The sequence below is a fragment of the Grampus griseus genome (assembly GCF_964374135.1).
Source record: "Grampus griseus genome assembly, chromosome: 5".
NCBI lineage: Eukaryota > Metazoa > Chordata > Mammalia > Artiodactyla > Delphinidae > Grampus > Grampus griseus.
In genome coordinates, this window is record NC_138998.1 from 4,996,492 (window position 1) to 5,013,583 (window position 17,092).

The window sequence follows — 17,092 nt, forward strand, 5'->3', positions numbered from 1 at the left end:
AATTTGCCAAATTTTTCCAAAGTGCTATATTATTTTGCATTTCTACCACCAAATATGAAATTTCCAGTTGTTCGGCATCCTTGCCAACACTTGGTATTGTTTTTCTTTTTAATTTTAGCTGTCCTTGTGGTTTTAACTTGTATTTCCCCAATGATGTTGAGCATGTTTTCATTCGCATATTTGCCATTTTGATTTCTTTGTTTGTGAAATGTCTGTTCAAAAGTTTTGCCTATTTTTAATTGAGTTAATATCTCAGTATTGAGCATTCTTTATATATTCCAAATACAAGCTTTTTGTTAGATATATGTTTTGCATTATTTATTTTTCTTGTCGATAGCTTGCCCTTTCTTTATTTTTTTTTTAATACTGTCTTTCAAAGAGTAGGAAGCTTTAATTTTAATATACATTCAGCCCTCTCTATTTACAGGTTTTGTGTCTGCAGATTCAACCAACTGCAGGTGGAAAATATTGAAAAAAAATTCTGGGAAGTTCCAAAAAGCAAAATTTGAATTTGCTGGGCACAGGAGACTATTTACATAGCATTTACATTGTATTAGGTATTATAAGTAATGTAGAGATGATTTACAGTATATGGGAGGTTGTGTGTAGGTTATATGCAAATACTGTGCTATTTTATATAAGGGACGTGAGCATCCTCAGATTTTGGTATCCAGGGGTCCTGGAAGCAATCCCCTGTGAGAAAGTGACTTCTTTTTGATGTTACCCACTAAATAGCTCATAAAGGTCACCAAAACTCTCGACATTAAATCTCATAGAATTTGCCATCTTACTTGCTGCCTCCGTGGGCAGCCTTAGACAGTGCTGACCACTTCTTCCTCTTATAAACAACCTCTCCCTCTTGTCTCTGGGAAATCATTCTCTCCACCTCCGTCTTGTTCTTTTTCCAGTCCTGCTCAGTCTTCTTCACTGGGCTAACGAGCCTCCAGATTCAGGCTTAGACCCTGGGCTCTTTGTTCCACACTTTCCCGAGGAAGTCTTTTTCATGTCCATGATTTGAGTTCCTACCTGATGAGTCTCCACTCTGCTCAGAATGAAGTCTGCCCAGAGCTGTCTTCTAAGTGCTAGTACCACTTACCCAATGGCTACCTTCGCACTTACACCTCAACCTCAGGATGTCAGAAACTTAGCTTGTCTTCTTCTCTTAGACTTGCCCTTCCTCAGCTGTTCTCTCCCTCAACTGACATCCTCACCCTCTACATCTTGAGGACGCTTTAGGGAGATAAACAGAGGTGTTCCCTAAGTTGAGTGATGCTTGCCTAACTCACCTTGATGGTACTGGGAAAACCACACTAAACCATTTAAGCTCAGGAGATGTTTCATTAACACCTTGGGTCACATTGAAGGTCTACACAGATTGGTGAGTGCTTGGAGAGGAAGCAAAGAATATATCACAGTAATATCACGTGGAAAAAACATGGGGAAAGAAAGATATCGATCAGGCTTTGGAGGAACAGTGAACTGTACACCCAGATGTACTGGCATAGAGAAATTCATGTGGGCAAGTCCCAACTGAAAGGCACAGATCATGGAAAAAACAAGACCATATCACAAGATGACAGCATCTTTTTTTTTTCTCTTTTAATAGTGAGATGACTAACGCCTGGATATTATGAACAGAATTACCCCTCAGGGTAATTCAGATGTAGCTAGGCAGGTTTAACTGCCTACATTAGCTGGCTTTGAACACTTGGTTTTTTAGTGAGACTAGATTGTGACACACTTCGGTGAAATAAAAGCTTTGTGGTAGCACTCTCAAGAATTATCAGATATTAATAAACATCCATTTGCCCCAGGTCTGGCCCTTTTTCCATCTTTGGTTTGAAGATATGGTATCTTTTTTTTTTTTTTTTTTTTTTGTGGTACGCGGGCCTCTCACTGCTGTGGCCTCTCCTGTTGCGGAGCACAGACTCCGGACGCACAGGCTCAGCGGCCATGGCTCATGGGCCCAGCCGCTCCGTGGCATGTGGGATCTTCCTGGACCGGGCCACGAACCCGCATCCCCTGCATCGGCAGGCGGACTCTCAACCACTGTGCCACCAGGGAAACCCTGGTATCTTTCTAACCAAAGCACTCCTTACTCAATATTGATTTCAGCATCAAATTTTTAAAATTAGGTTGCCCTTTGAGGATTATCATCATTGATCACATGTGAAGATTCATAGACTGGCCATTGTCCTCTCAAGGAATGGAGAATTCCTTGAGAAGGAATTAATTCTTTCTGGCACAATCCCGGCAGGGTCTGCCTTCTGACAGTGGCTGTGTTTGGCTCTGGGAAAGCTCTCCTCCTCAACCCCAAAAGGAGATGGACCCAGGAGAAAGCAAGACTTCTCTTCTATCGGCAGTGCATTCTAGAACAGACTGTATCAGGCACCTTATCTGCAAATTACTCCTCACTGGAGATTGTTGGTTTTGCATTGAAGCCTCGAAGTCTAATAGAACCTTCTATAGTGATGGAAATTTTTTTTTTTAACTGCAGTATACAGCGAAGTAGCCTTTGTCCGCACATGGCTGTCAAGCCCTTGAAATGTGGTTGGTGTGACTGAGAAACTGAATGTTTAATTTTACTTAATTCCAATTTAAAAGAACCGCACATGGCTAAAGCCTACCACATGGGACAGCTCAGCACCAGAGCACTGTTTTTTATTAGTTACAAGTGATTTTGTGGAATGAAATCTTGGGAAATTCCTCTTGAGGAAAATTTTACATTTTTATGCTTACTGGTGCAGACATGAGAGGAAGTTTCCAGGCAAAATCTTTTGATCGCCTGTGAGGAGGTCCTTGTCCTGACTTATGCAGTGTTTGACAGAGGGGCTGAAGTGCAGAGGGATATATAGGATTAAATGTCTAAAACTCCTTACTCTGGTACTCTTGACAGAATCTCCCAGGCACCAGAAATTGTCGTGAAAGTTGGGAAAATAAGTGAAAGATTCCACTTTTCTTCTAGTGAAGACTTGACTCAGGATATTGGCAACTAGATAATAGCAGTATTTTGATTTTGGTCCCAGTATTCAATAACTAACAGAGAAAACATTAGTTAGTCCTTTTTTATAGCTTCCTTCCGAAATGAGCTTTCAAGTGATTTACTGCATCATTTATTTATTGTTTGTTTGTTTATATTTTTTTCATATTCCTTTCCATTAAGGTTTATCACAGGATATTGAATATAGTTGCTATAAAACAGGACCTTGTTGTTTATCCATTCTATATATAATAGTTTGCATCCCAAACTCCCACTCCATCCCTCCCTTGCCCCCCTCCCATTTGTCAACTGCAAGTCTGTTCTCTATGTCTGTGAGTCTGTTTCTGTTTTGTACATATGTTAATTTGTGTCATATTTTAGATTCCACATATAGGTGATATCATATGGCATTTGTCTTTCTCTGGCTTACTTCACTTAGTATGATAATCTCTAGGTCCATCTATGTGACTGCAAATGAAAAGGATTATTTCACCCTTTTTTTAAGGCTGAGTAATATTCCATTGGATTTACTGGAATATTTAAATACTACAACTTAAAATGAATAAATAAAGGGTTTAAACAAGGGAGAATGGATCCCTCACATGGGCTTTCTTTCATGGGTAAAGTATGAGTCAGACAGTTGACTCGGCAAACGTTTCTGTGTCACTGTTTCCAGATCAGTGTTCCAGTTGCCCTGACTCACTCCCATTCTCACCTCATTCCTCTTTGTGGTCAAGGACAGGATGGATGAGGCAGCAGTCACCACCCTGTGTGGCTTAGTGCTGGCAACTGCCCCTGTGGACCAGACCCTGCTTTAATATTTGAATTGACCTGCCAAGTGCTGGTCACTTTAGGCCAATGAGGACCTTCAGCTCAGGTAGAAGGTGCTGGATCAATTTTCCGCACCTTAGTAAGTGAATCAACAATCTAAAACAGAGGAAAACTGAAAGCAATAAAAGAAAAATTGTGACCAAGTCACAGTAAATTCAAATTTTATCTCAAAATTTGTTTCTAGTTGTATCTTTCAGTTGGGAACAACATTTAAACAAAGATAGGAACTGAATGGGAGTTTGGATCACTTGAGGTTGAAGGAAACAGGATAAACATACAGTTCTCCTAGCTAAGGAATAAAAAATAATCTCAGCGACAAACTGCCCATTGTAATCCCTAACCTTGAGTTTTTTAGAGACAGCTGCACAAGGGAATACCACAAATACCTGTTTGCTTTTCTTATTTGGCAAGTAGATGTTAAAGAATGTAAACCAGAGGACTTTTCAAACATTTGATATGATATTCGTGTCTTTCTGGATACATTCTCAAGTATAGGGCAGAACCAGCATCTTTCCATGCAGATAAATATTGGTAATAAATACTGAATATTCCTTTATCTTCTCCTGTACAAGGAATGTGTCTATTCCTTTTTCTTTTCTTTTTCTTTTTTTTTTTGAGCAGTGGTAAAATTTTCTCACAAGATTTCTGATTTAGTGCTTTCCATTCTGGCTTCAAGGGAGCTGGCTTGCCTTGTATGACAAAACCGACTTCTTAGAGTGTTCTTTTTTGTTGTCATTTTGTTTGTTTTTGCTGATTTAATTTAAATGCTATTGGCATCAGTGTGTTGAAACTTGTTAAGGTTACTCAGGTTTACATCGAATGCCATTTTTTTACCTGTGTAATTTGAGGTGAGATGTAATTTAGGTAATAGCTTTGGCTTTTGAGTTTGTAAATTGGGTAATATAATAGATACCTGACAGAATTTTTGTGCATTTTAAAGGAATTAAGGGTAAAACAGGGCCTAGTTCATACCAATTACTCAATAGATTTATAAAGTTTAGCTTTTTTCTCAACATTTGCTCCCATCCACCCTGGCTGGCCAATTTCACCAACAGCATCCCATGGCCATTGTTCTGTTTGTGTTAAATCAAGTTTTGCCTTTATGCCCCAAATCCATCATTTCTTTTCTATTTCTTATTCATACTATCAGATCTAATTCTTTTATGTCCTCTATCACATAGACTCCAGAAATCCCATCGTGCCCCTCCCTTCCCCAGTGCACATGGCAAATTCTAACCAAAATAGTTGGGATTGGATGTGAATAATGTTCCACGTCTATCAAATTAGTTGCTTTGCAGGTAACTACTTAGGACTTGATGTTACATAAAATGTTCTTGATGTTCTCCTAATAAGTATAAATATTCTGAGCAGTTTAACAGTTTAACTATGGCTCACTGTTGACACTATTGAAATATATGTATGTATTTCAGTATAGATAAGCAAATATATACATATATATAATTAAATTGATGGTGAAAAAAGAGATATGATAGAAATTATTTCTCCCATCAGGAAATCAGGGATTTCTTCTGCTTTCTATAAATGTATATATATATATACTATGTAATGATAATATATTTTAACAATAAATATGTATTATGTATATTGTTTTTCAATGATTCACAGTTTTAAAGCATACACTGTCATGAATACCGAACAGCAGCAACCCTTGATCATTTTGAATGTTGGTTTTGTCACTTGGGGAAATGAATGATTAAGTAGTTGGTTAAGCTGTCAGACAGGACATCTGCGACTATTTGATGAAACCTGAATGCATCAAGTGCAGAAGTTCAAGGTTAAAATGTTGTATTATGGAAAGAATACTACTCCACTCTCAAGGAATATTTCAAAATATTGACTTGCAAAGTAGCCTCTTATTGTGAAGTCTCTCCTTCTGCAGGGGTCAAAATAAAAGTGAAGGATAGGCAGGTGCTTTTAAAATTATCTTGATTGACCTCTTTCAGGGAGCCCGGATTTGTGTCTGGACCAACCTGAACAGCTCCTCTGGAATTTACTGAATTCATTGAAACAAAAAACACTCCTCACTTAGCATCAACTGGCCAGACACTCTGCTAGGCACTTTATATACATTATCTCTAATATGGTAGCTTCAACTGACAATCACTGGTTTAGAATTCCTATTTATCTGTATAAATTATTAAAACAAACATTTCCAAATTTACATTTTAATTAGATTTGCATTTCAAAAATGCAAACTTCTGAAGTGAATGTGTCTTATTTTCTCAGATAGTATTAACAAATATTCATGAACAAATAGGTTATTCCGGTATTTTTTTCAAATTCACAAATTCACGCTTTTGTGAATACACAGCTGTCTTGTGAAAAAGCCAAAGTAATATTTAATATGTTTGCTCTATAGTTCAATTCAGAATTCTAAATATGAATATAAACTAACAAAACCAAACTTCAAAAAGGGACGGAGAGGAGTTTCATGAGTTTAGATCGCTTACTTCATCATATGTACCTTATTTCCCTTCATTATTCAATACCTTACTCAATATAGCTATAATAACTAATCTCTACTTAATGACTGTTTTTTTAGTTTAACTTTAATGGCATAGAAGAAATTTGGTATAGAGAGATATTAACTGCTCTGAAATCTGAATAATTTATTAAGGTTTAATTTTTAAAACCTGCGTAAATTAAAACTGCATAGGGTTTGAAATACATAGTACTAGATGTAGGCCGAGTTTCACATACAAAGGGCATGAATTTGTATTTTTTCTGTTACTACCCTATGGAAGCTTCAAAATGCTTTCCTCAAATTGATAACAGCAATATTTCCAGAAGTGTGACATTCCGATGAGTGAAGCAACATTGTCGGTAAATGGTATCAACGAAACAACTCTTTTTTACCTATAGTCCTGTCTACAAATTCATCATATATTTTGAAGTTAATTATGTTCAGGATAATTTTAAAATAAAGGAAATAAACAAAAATTGATGTCCTAAATGTAATACATTCTAATAAAAATGAAAGAATGAAATAGCTATTTTCTCAAGGAGCATATTTTAGTCTGCTTTACAGATGAAACATGTTATGTTTGCCAGTTTTGATTTTACACTATTTGCCAATAGTATTCTTACTGCTGAGCATATACAGATTGAGACAAGTAAAATATTTCAGAACTTATACTCATTTTAAAAGCAGAAATATTAGTCACAGGTAATTTTTGAGAGACAGGCTCAATCTTGTGCCTCTCTATAGATCTGTAAGGCAATTACCTATTTTAGAATAAAGCAAGTCAGCATTTCACTCAGACTCAAGAATGGTTATACTCTTAAAAAAAAAAAAAAAGAATGGTTATACTCTGATGTTATAGGTCAAGTTCTTCCAGCAGTGGATTCTTTCTTGGAGAACATCTTCTGTGAGGAGTGAGAGATACAGGGTTGGGCAAAGGGAAAAGTTGAACTGAGATGCAGTCACAACAGAGGCCTCAGTCTATCCTAGATTCTGTGAGGAGCTTTAGAGCTGAAATAGAGCTTCAGAGTCTCCCTGCCTTGAGGCAAGGGGAAGGAGCCACTAATTAAACCCTTGCATGAATCCGTCATTGTATGGGGCTACCAGCCCCTCCACTGGGGAGGAAGTTTGACCTTGGGTGAGGTAGCTCCCTTTGACCTCTGCAATGCTTGAGGAGGATCTCAAGTGAGAGTCTTCCATAGGGGGTCCCCCAGCAGGTGGGGGAGGGTGTGCCTCAGTCCAGAAGGGGGCTGTCGGGAGCACACCGCAGCATCCAGTACACCTGGGTTTGCCTAGCCAGTGGCCAAAGACTATGTGGTCAACATGTTCTCTCTTTTCCAACTATCTTTTACATTTCTCTCTTCAAATAGGTAGGAAAGGATGAACTCAAATAGTATCCCCAGCTTCCCCCCAGCTTTATGACCCTTCTTTGATGTTTTTAATCCCTTAGGTAGGGAACCCCAGTTGTAACACTGAGAGAGGGCCCTGAACTGTCTGTATAATGAAATGTAAATGAAATACATATCTCAGAGGAAGGGAGGTAGGAATTAACTTTCCCTAGCAATAGCATCAATGTATTTTTAATTCTTTGTTCCTCTCATTGTGGTGGATTAAAAAAAAAGAAGGTTGAGCTTTTCCAGAACCTCTTTGGCTGTTCTGAACCAGAGGGGACATAGAAATGAAATAATTCCAGAATATGTTCCTGCTAAATTGCATTCTTGTAATTATAAGAATGGAACGTCTCTGTGGAAGCAACATAAACAGCTAAAGAGTTTATCAACTTATTTTTTCTCTCCATGATATTATGTTAGCCATTAGCTGATTTCTGAGATTTTAGGGTCAAACAAGATAATGGATATATATGAATGACTATCTTTTGCAAAACATGACCTGTGACACAGATAATAAATATTTAAAATGATTTATTTAAAGCTCACTGTTACTTGTGGACAGGTTAAACCGCACCACTGATTTCAACCACAGCTTAGTTGACTTCTGAGTTTTCTAAAGAGGCGCCAACCAAGAGGGAAGACATATGGGAACATATGTTTATGTATGACTGATTCACTTTGTTATAAAGCAGAAACTAACGCACCATTGTAAAGCAATTATACCCCAATAAAGATGTTAAAAAAAAAAAAAGAGGCGCCAACCAACATTTTATTTTGGTTCTTTAACTTTTTATCAAAAGAGAAATTGGAAAAAAACAAAAGAGAGAGAGAGAGAAATTGGTAGCAATACTAAATTCATGACAGGTCTATCACCAAAGTTTTATGAATGCCCTCTCTAAGAAAGTATACCACCAGGTGGACAATAAAATAAGTTTATGGTGTCCTCTTGCGAATGGAGACTTATTATATTTTGCTCTTATCTCTGTTTTAACATTGACCCTCTATTTCCTGACTCATACTACTTTTTATTTAATTGGTTTGCTGTTTCAAAGTGGCTGTTGTTGGCCTTGTAGCTGGTGAAGAACATTTCAAGAGAGAAGTAAAAAGTGGGGAAAAAAATACTGTTTTTGTTAATTTGGCTACAGATGATTAGCCAATCAGGAGGGCCAGGAGAGCTAATGGTTTTTTTGGTATGGTTAATTAAATCCTGTGCTGATGGCTTCTGTTTTAGGTATTAAGTCACCCACCTTGTTAGTAGATACTCTGCTCCAATAGCATTGGATTTAGCATTACAGAATCATTTTTTAAATGTTGAACCTTTGTTCGGGTAACTGATGAAGGGCAAGATGATGGTCTGTGTGCAGTTGACGAGAACTGATCATGAGATTTCTAAAGATAATTTGTACGGAATCTCCCTCTACTGTGTTTTAAAAGCAAGATGGCAGGCAAGGAAGTGACACAGACAGGAGCCTTTCTTCACTTTTCCTTTTTAAAAATTATGATTATTCTTTTATTGGAGTATAATTGCTTCACAATGTTCTGTTAGTTTCTGATGCGCAACGAAGTGAATCAGCTCTATGTATAGATATATCCCCTCCCTCTTGGACCTCCCTTCCACCCCCACCATCCCATCTAGGTCATCACACAGCACTGAGCTGAGCTCCCTGTGCTATATAGCAGGTTCCCACTAGCTATCTACTTTACACATGGTAGTGTATATAAGTCAATCCTAAACTCCCAATGTTCCCACCCTCCCCTTTCCCCCCTGTGTCCACATATCTGTTCTCATCAGATATCATATCTGTTCTCATCAGAAACACATCATATCTATGTCTCCGTTTCTATTCCTGCCCTGCAAATAGGTTCATCTGTACCATTTTTCTAGATTCCACATATATGCGTTAATATACGATATTTGTTTCTCTCTTTCTGACTTACTGCACTCTGTGTGACACACTCTAGGTCCATCCACATCTCTACAAATGAACCAGTTTCATTCCTTTTTAGGGCTGAGTAATATAACATTGTATATATGTACCACATCTTCTTTATCCATTCATCTGTTGATGGACATTTAGGTTGCTTCCATGTCCTGGCTATTGTAAATAGTGCTGCAATGAACACTGAGGTACATGGGTCTTTTTGAATTATGGTTTTCTCCTGGTATATGCCCAGTAGTGGGATTGCTGTGTTATATGGTAGCTCTATTTTTAGTTTTTTAAGGAATGTAAAATGGCTGTATCAATTTACATTCCCACCAACAGTGCAGGAGGGTTCCCTTTTCTCCACACCCTCTGCAGCATTTATTTTTTGTAGATTTTTTGATGATGGCCATTCTGACTGGTGTGAGGTGATACCTCATTGTAGTTTTGATTTTCATTCCTCTAATAATTTGTGATGTTGAGCATCTTTTCATGTGCCTCTTGGCCATCTGTATGTCTTCTTTAGAGAAATGTCTATTTATGTCTTCTGCCCATTTTTGGATTGGGTTGTTTGTTTGATATTAAGCTCCATGAGCTGTTTGTATATTTTGGGGGATTAATCCTTTGTCCATTGCTTTCTTTACAAATATTTTTTCCCATTCTGAGGGTTGTCTTTTCATCTTGTTTATGGTTTCCTTTGCTGTGCAAAAGCTTTGAAGTTTCATTAGGTCCCATTTGCTTATTTTTGTTTTTATTTCCATTACTCTACAAGGTGGATCAAAAAAGATCTTGCTGTGATTTGTGTCAAAGAGTGTTCTTCCTATGTTTTCCTCTAAGAGTTTTATAGTGTCCGGTCTTACATTTAGGTCTCTAATACATTTTGAGTTTATTTTTATATATGGCGTTAGGGAGTGTTCTAATTTCATTCTTTTACATGTAGCTGTCCAGTTTTCCCAGCACCACTTATTGAAGAGACTGTCTTTTCTCCATTGTATATCCTTACCTCCTTTGTCATAGATCAGGTGACTATAAGTGTGTCGGTTTATCTCTGGGCTTTCTATCCTGTTCCATTGATCTATATTTCTGTTTTTGTGCCAGTACCATCCTGTCTTGATATCTGTAGCTTTGTAGTATAATCTGAAGTGAGGGAGCCTCCAGATCCATTTTCCTTTCTCAAGATTGCTTTGGCTATTCAGGGTCTTTTGTGTTTCCATACAAATTGTAAAAATTTTAGTTGTAATTCTGTGAAGAACGCCATTGGTAATTTGATAGGGATTGCATTGAATCTGTAGAATGCTTTGGGTAGTATAGTCATTTTCACAATATTGATTCATCCAATCCAAGAACATGGTATATTTCTCCATCTGTTTGTGTCATCTTTGAGTTCTTTCATCAGTGTTTTATGGTTTTCGGAATACGAGTCTTTTGCCTCCTTAGGTAGGTTTATTCCTAGGTATTTTATTCTTTTTGTTGCATTGGCAAATGGGATTGTTTCCTTAATTTCTCTTTCTGATATTTTGTTGTTAGTGTATAGGAATGCAACTATTTCAAATACATTGATTAAATCTATTAGTTTTTTGGTGGCATTTTTAGGATTTTCTATGTATAGTATCATGTCATCTGCAAACAACGACAGATTTATTTCTTCTTTTCCAATTTATATGCCTTTTATTCCTTTTTCTTCTCTGATTGCCATGGTTAGGACTTCCAATACTTTGTTGAATAGTAGTGGTGAGAGTGGACCTCCTTGTCTTGTTCCTGATCTTAAAGGAAATGCTTTCTGTTTTTCACCATTGAGAATAATATTGAGAATAATGTTTGCTGTGTGTCTGTTGTATATGGCCTTTATTATATTGAGGTAGATTCCCTCTATGCCCACTTTCTGGAGAGTTTTTATCATAACTGGGTGTTGAATTTTGTCAAAACTTTTTTCTGCATCTATTGAAATGATCATGTTTTTTATTCTTTAATTTGTTAATATTGGTGTATCACATTGATTGATTTGTGTATATTGAAGAATCCTTGCATACCTGGGATAAATCCCATGGTACATGATCCTTTTAATGTGCTGTTGGATTCTGTTTGTTAGTATTTTTTGAGATTTTTGTGTTTATGTTCATCAGTTATATTGGTCTATAATTTTCTCTTTTTTGTGATATCTTTGTCTGGTTTTGGTATCAGGATGATGGTGGCCTCATAGAATGAGGTTGGGAGTGTTCCTTCCTCTGCAATTTTTTGGAAGAGTTTGAGAAGGATAGGTGTTAGCTCTTCTCTAAATGTTTGATAGAATTCGCCTGTGAAGCCATCTGGTCTTGTACTTTTGTTTGTTGGAAAATTTTTAATTAGTTTCACTTTCATTACTTGTGATTTTTCTGTTTATATTTTCTAATTCTTCCTGGTTCAGTCTTGGAAAGTTGTACCTTTCCAAGAATTTGTCCATTTCTTCCAGGTTGTCCATTTTATTGGCATATAGTTGCTTGTAGTAGTCTCTTATGATCCTTTGTATTTTTGCGGTGTCAGTTGTAATTTCTCCTTTTCTCCTTTTTCATTTTTAATTTTATTGATTTCAGTCCTCTCCCTTTTTTTCTTGATGAGTCTGGCTAAAGGTTTATCAATTTTGTTTATCTTTTCAAAGAATCAACTTTTAGTTTTATTGATCTTTTCTTTTGTTGTCTTCATTTCTATGTCAGTTATTTCTGCTCTGATCTTCATGATTTCTTTCCTAATAACTAACTTTGGGTTTTTTGTTGTTGTTGTTCTTCTTCTTTCTCTAGTTCCCTTAGGTGTAAGGTTAGATTGTTTATTTGAGATTTTTCTTGTTCTTGATGTGAGATTGAATTGCTATAAACTTCCATCTTAGAACTGCTTTTGCTGCATCCCATAGGTTTTGGGTTATTGTGTTTTCATTGTCATTTGTTTCTAGGTTTTTTAAAATTTCTTCTTTGATTTCTTCAGTGATCTCTTGGTTATTTAGCAGTGCACTGTTTAGCCTCCATGGGTTTGTGCTTTTTATAGTTTTTTTCCCATAATTGATTTCTAATCTCATAGCGTTGTGGTTGGAAATGATGCTCGATATGATTTCAATTTTCTTAAATTTTCCAAGGCTTGATTTGTGACCCAAGATGTGATCTGTCCTGGAGAATGTTCCATGTGCACTTGAGAAGAAAGTGTTTTGTGCCATTTTCTGGTGGAATGTCTTATAAATATCAGTTAAGTGTGTTTGGTCTGTTGTGTAATTTAAAGCTTGTGTTTCCTTATTTATTTTCTGTCAGGATGGTCTGTCCATTGGTGTAAGTGGAGTGTTAAAGACCCCCACTATTATTGTGTTACTGTCAATTTTCCCTTTTATGACTTTTAGCATTTGCCTTATGTATTGAGGTGCTCCTATGTTGGGTGCATAAATATTTACAATTCTTATATCTTCCTCTTGGATTGATCCCTTGACCATTATGTAATGTTGTTCCTTGTCTCTTGTAATAGTCTTTATTTTAAAGTCTATTTTGTCTGATATGAGAATTGCAACTCCAGCTTTTTTTTGATTTCCATTTGCATGGAATATCTTTTTCCATCCCCTCACCTTCCGTCTGCATGTGTCCCTAGGTCTGAAGTGTGTCTTTTGTGGGCAGCGTATATACAGGTCTTGTTTTTATATGCATTCAGCCAGTCTGTGTGTTTTGGTTGGAGCATTTAATCCATTTACATTCAAGGCAGTTATCGATGTGTGTGTTCCTATTACCATTTTCTTAATTGTTTTGGGTATTTTTCTGTGGGTCTTTTTCTTCTCTTGTATTTCCCACCTAGAGAAGTTCCTTTAGCATTTGTTGTAAAGCTGGTTTGGTGGTGCTGAATTCTCTTAGCTTTTGCTTGTCTGTGAAGCTTTTGATTTCTCCATTGAATCTTAATGAGATCCTGCTAGGTAGAGTAATCTTGGTTGTAGGTTTTCCCCTTTCATCACTTTAAATATATCCTGCCACTGCCTTCTGACCTGCAGAATTTCTGCTGAAAAGTCATCTGAAAACCTTATGGGAATTCCCTTGTATATTATTTGTTGCTTTTCCCTTGCTGCTTTTAATATTTTTCCTTTGAATTTAATTTTTGTTAGTTTGAGTAATATGTGTCCTGGTGTGTTTCTACCAAGGTTTATCCTGTATGGGACTCTCTGTGCTTCCTGGACTTGGGTGGCTGTTTCCTTTCCCATGTTAGGGAAGTTTTCGACTATAATCTCTTCAAATATTTTCTCAGACACTTTCTCTTTCTCTTATTCTTTGGCACCCCTATAATTCGAATGTTGGTGTGTTTAATGTTTTCCCAGAGGTCTCTGAGACTGTCCTCAATTCTTTTCATTCTTTTTTCTTTATTCTGCTCCACGGCAGTTATTTCCACTATTTTATCTTCCAGGTCACTTTACCATTCTTCTGCCTCAGTTATTCTGCTATTGATTCCTTCTAGAGTATTTTTAATTTCAGTTATTGTGTTGTTCATCACTGTTTGCTTAAATTCTAGGTCCTTGTTAAAAATTTCTTTTATTTTCTCCATTCTGTTTCTGAGATTTTGTATCATCCTTACTATCATTACTCTGAATTCTTTTTCAGGTAGGTTGCCTATTTCCTCTTCATTTATTTGGTCTTGTAGGTTTTTACCTTGTTCCTTTGTCTGTAATATATTTTTTTGCCATCTCATTTTTTTTTTGATGGGTGGGGCTGTGTTCCTGTCTTGCTGGTTGTTTGGCCTGAGTCTTCCAGCATTGGAGTTTGCAGGCAGGTGGGTAGAGCTGGGTCTTGTTGCTGAGATGAAGACCTCTGGGAGGCCTCACTCCGATTAATATTCCCTGGGGCCTGAGGTTCTCTGTTAGTCCAGCGGTTTGGACTCAGAGCTCCCACCACAGGAGCTCGGGCCCAACCCCCGACCTGGGAACCGAGATCACGCAAGCCAGGTGGCACAGCCAAAGACAAAAAGGAATAGAACAATAACAAAGAATAAAAGTAAAATAAAATTAGAAAAATAAAAAATATGTTATAAAAAATAAACGTATAAATGAAACAACAACAAGGTAAAAGAGAACCACAATAGCAAGAAAAAAACAACAAAAAAAAGGCCGGAAAAGGCCGTGGCTGTGGGAAGTGGAGTTTAGGCGGAGGCAGGGCCTAGGCAGGGTGGGGCTTAGGTGGGGCGGGGCTTAGGTGAGGGGCGGGGCTTAGGCGGGGTGGCAGAGCTTAGGTGGGGTGGGGGGCAGACCTAGGCTCAGGACCCAAACAGCCAGAAAAGGCCCTAGGGGTGTGGGGGGCAGGGCTTAGGCTCAGCACCACACAGCTGGAGGGGGTCTTGGTGTGCGGAGGTTTAGTCCAGGACCCGAGTGGGCAGAGGAGATGCTGGCCATGTTCCCTTCTGATCCTCTGATCCCCCGAACATCTCTCCATGTCCCCCTGATCCCCTCATAGTGAGTGGGCCCCTCCCCTCCCCCAACTGCTCCTTAGGTGTGTTGGTCCCCTCCCGCCTCTACTTCTCCTCCCCTCTCACTCCACTCCACATCCTACCCACTCACTCGGGGGTTCCCCCTGTCCCCTTAGGTGTCTGAGGTCCTGCACCAGCACCTGGTAGGTGCCCTAGTTGTCAGGAGATGCAAACTTCGCATCCTCCTACTCTGCCATCTTCTCTTTTCTGTCTCCTGGAATTCTTTTCCATGAGAAAGGAATAATTCTAGTGCATTTTGTTTTCCTCATGCTTCTTGGATTCTCACCAGCAGGTTTTTACAGTCCATTGCTTGCCTCTCAGATTAGAAGAATGCTGGCATATTTTAACAGTTTCCTAGGATTCAAACAGCCTTTAATTAACAGCCAATTGATGCTTTGGAATGTTACCAAAGTATGAGAGACATAACAGGGAGATGGGCTCCTTTCAGCTTCTGAATGCAGTGGAATCCTAGAACAGGGGGCAGAGGTAGGAGTCCCTTGCAAACAGCCTTTGCCCACTGGTATGCAAGGGAGCTGTCTGTGTTGCCATAATATTCCATTGCCTGCTCATTGGTGACCTTCTAAATTCCACCTACTTATGACTGGGAAGGAAGGGGGCAGCTAGTCTTGAATGTTTAAAGCCACAGGGGTGCTAAATAGCTCAGGGATCACATGATATGTAGCTGGATTTGCTGGTTTTAACCCTCCAGTTGCCAGGGAAGTAAGGTACAGCTGCCTGCATTTGCGTTAAGTTTCTTTTCTGTGCCAGGTTCATGTCATCTTGCTGCCAGAGTTTTGGATGCGGTGGAAAAGAGCAGCTCTGTAAAAGAATCCCTCAGACTGCATGTATATTTTGAGCAGGAGTTAGTTTTCAAAGAGGGATGGGGGAGCATTGGAGGGGTTTTCCCTTTGAATCAAGGGATGTTGCTTATAGATTTGTAGCTGACTCAGTCCCGGGTTGTAGGCAGGAAAAGAAGGATGGATTGGGGAGTATGAAATGTTTGAAATGTTAACAATTCCTTATGTAACCAGATAGTTTTAATCCAAGAGGGAAAAAGGAGCAGCTCAACTGGTTTTCTCTGCTTAATGGCACATCTGCTCGTTGGCCGGTTTCCAGTTGAGGTCAATACACTCCATGTCTTGTTTTTTCCAGTGACCCATAGAGCTGGCCTTTTGGTCTCAAAAGAGACCTTGGTGTTTGTGTGTTGTGTGTTTAATATGCACCATGTCCCTGATTGCTCCCTTTGTTCTCCTCTGTGCAGGTGGTACATGCCAGAGCCCCGCTCTCCCAGCCCTGGTCCGTCCACCAGCCCCTCCTTTGCAACCATCGCTGGATATTAAACCGTTTCTTCCCTTTCCTCTTGACACTGCGGCCGCAGTCAACCTCTTCCCCAATTTTAATGCGGTAAGTCCCACATCATCTGCATATGCCAGGGTGGTAGGTACTGGAAAACCTTAAGGGCCAGGAGTGAGCTGCTCACTACCTCTCATTTACTCTATGCTTTGTTCCATAGATTGTCTGAAAGCACGTCAGGGTTAGTTGTCTGCCTGGTTGTGTAAGGTCCCCGGAGCCAGGCTCCTTCAAAGGGAAAATGAAAAGAGATGTAATCTGATTAGGTTGATCATGAATTCATGTCTCCCTTTTAGTGTCTTTTTGGACAACACTAATGATTTTATTAGTTTATTTTCCATGCCAAATTCAATTTAATTGAAATTTAATGAATGTGTTAGAGAGCCTTCAAATTCAAGTAGATGTCTAAAAACTTAAACATGTGTTTCTTCTCTCTGGACCTTTTACTTTAATTTTCAAATCTGTTATTTCTTTTCTGATTTAATAAAGAGGACCCTTATAATCACACTAGAGATACATTCCATGTATTCAGCACATTTTCTCTCTTAACTTAAAACAGTGTAGGGTTCTGGTACCAAGAATTTTCATTTCATTTTCTTCCTGCTCAGGCACAGTTCCTCAACTTAAGTCTTTCTTAAATGACCTTGTTTTGGGGGCTTTGTCAGCAGCCTTCTCAACAAAAGTT

General features: G+C 38.4%; 1 protein-coding gene across 1 annotated transcript in view; it reads left to right on the forward strand.

Moving 5' to 3' along the window:
* Nucleotides 1-17,092, forward strand: part of ZNF385D (zinc finger protein 385D) — a 335,124-nt gene that overhangs the window by 77,086 nt on the left and 240,946 nt on the right. Inside the window, exon 2 of the mRNA XM_082655440.1 lies at nt 16,319-16,461. Coding sequence (XP_082511566.1) covers nt 16,319-16,461 — 143 coding nt within the window. The remainder of the gene's footprint in view (nt 1-16,318; nt 16,462-17,092) is intronic.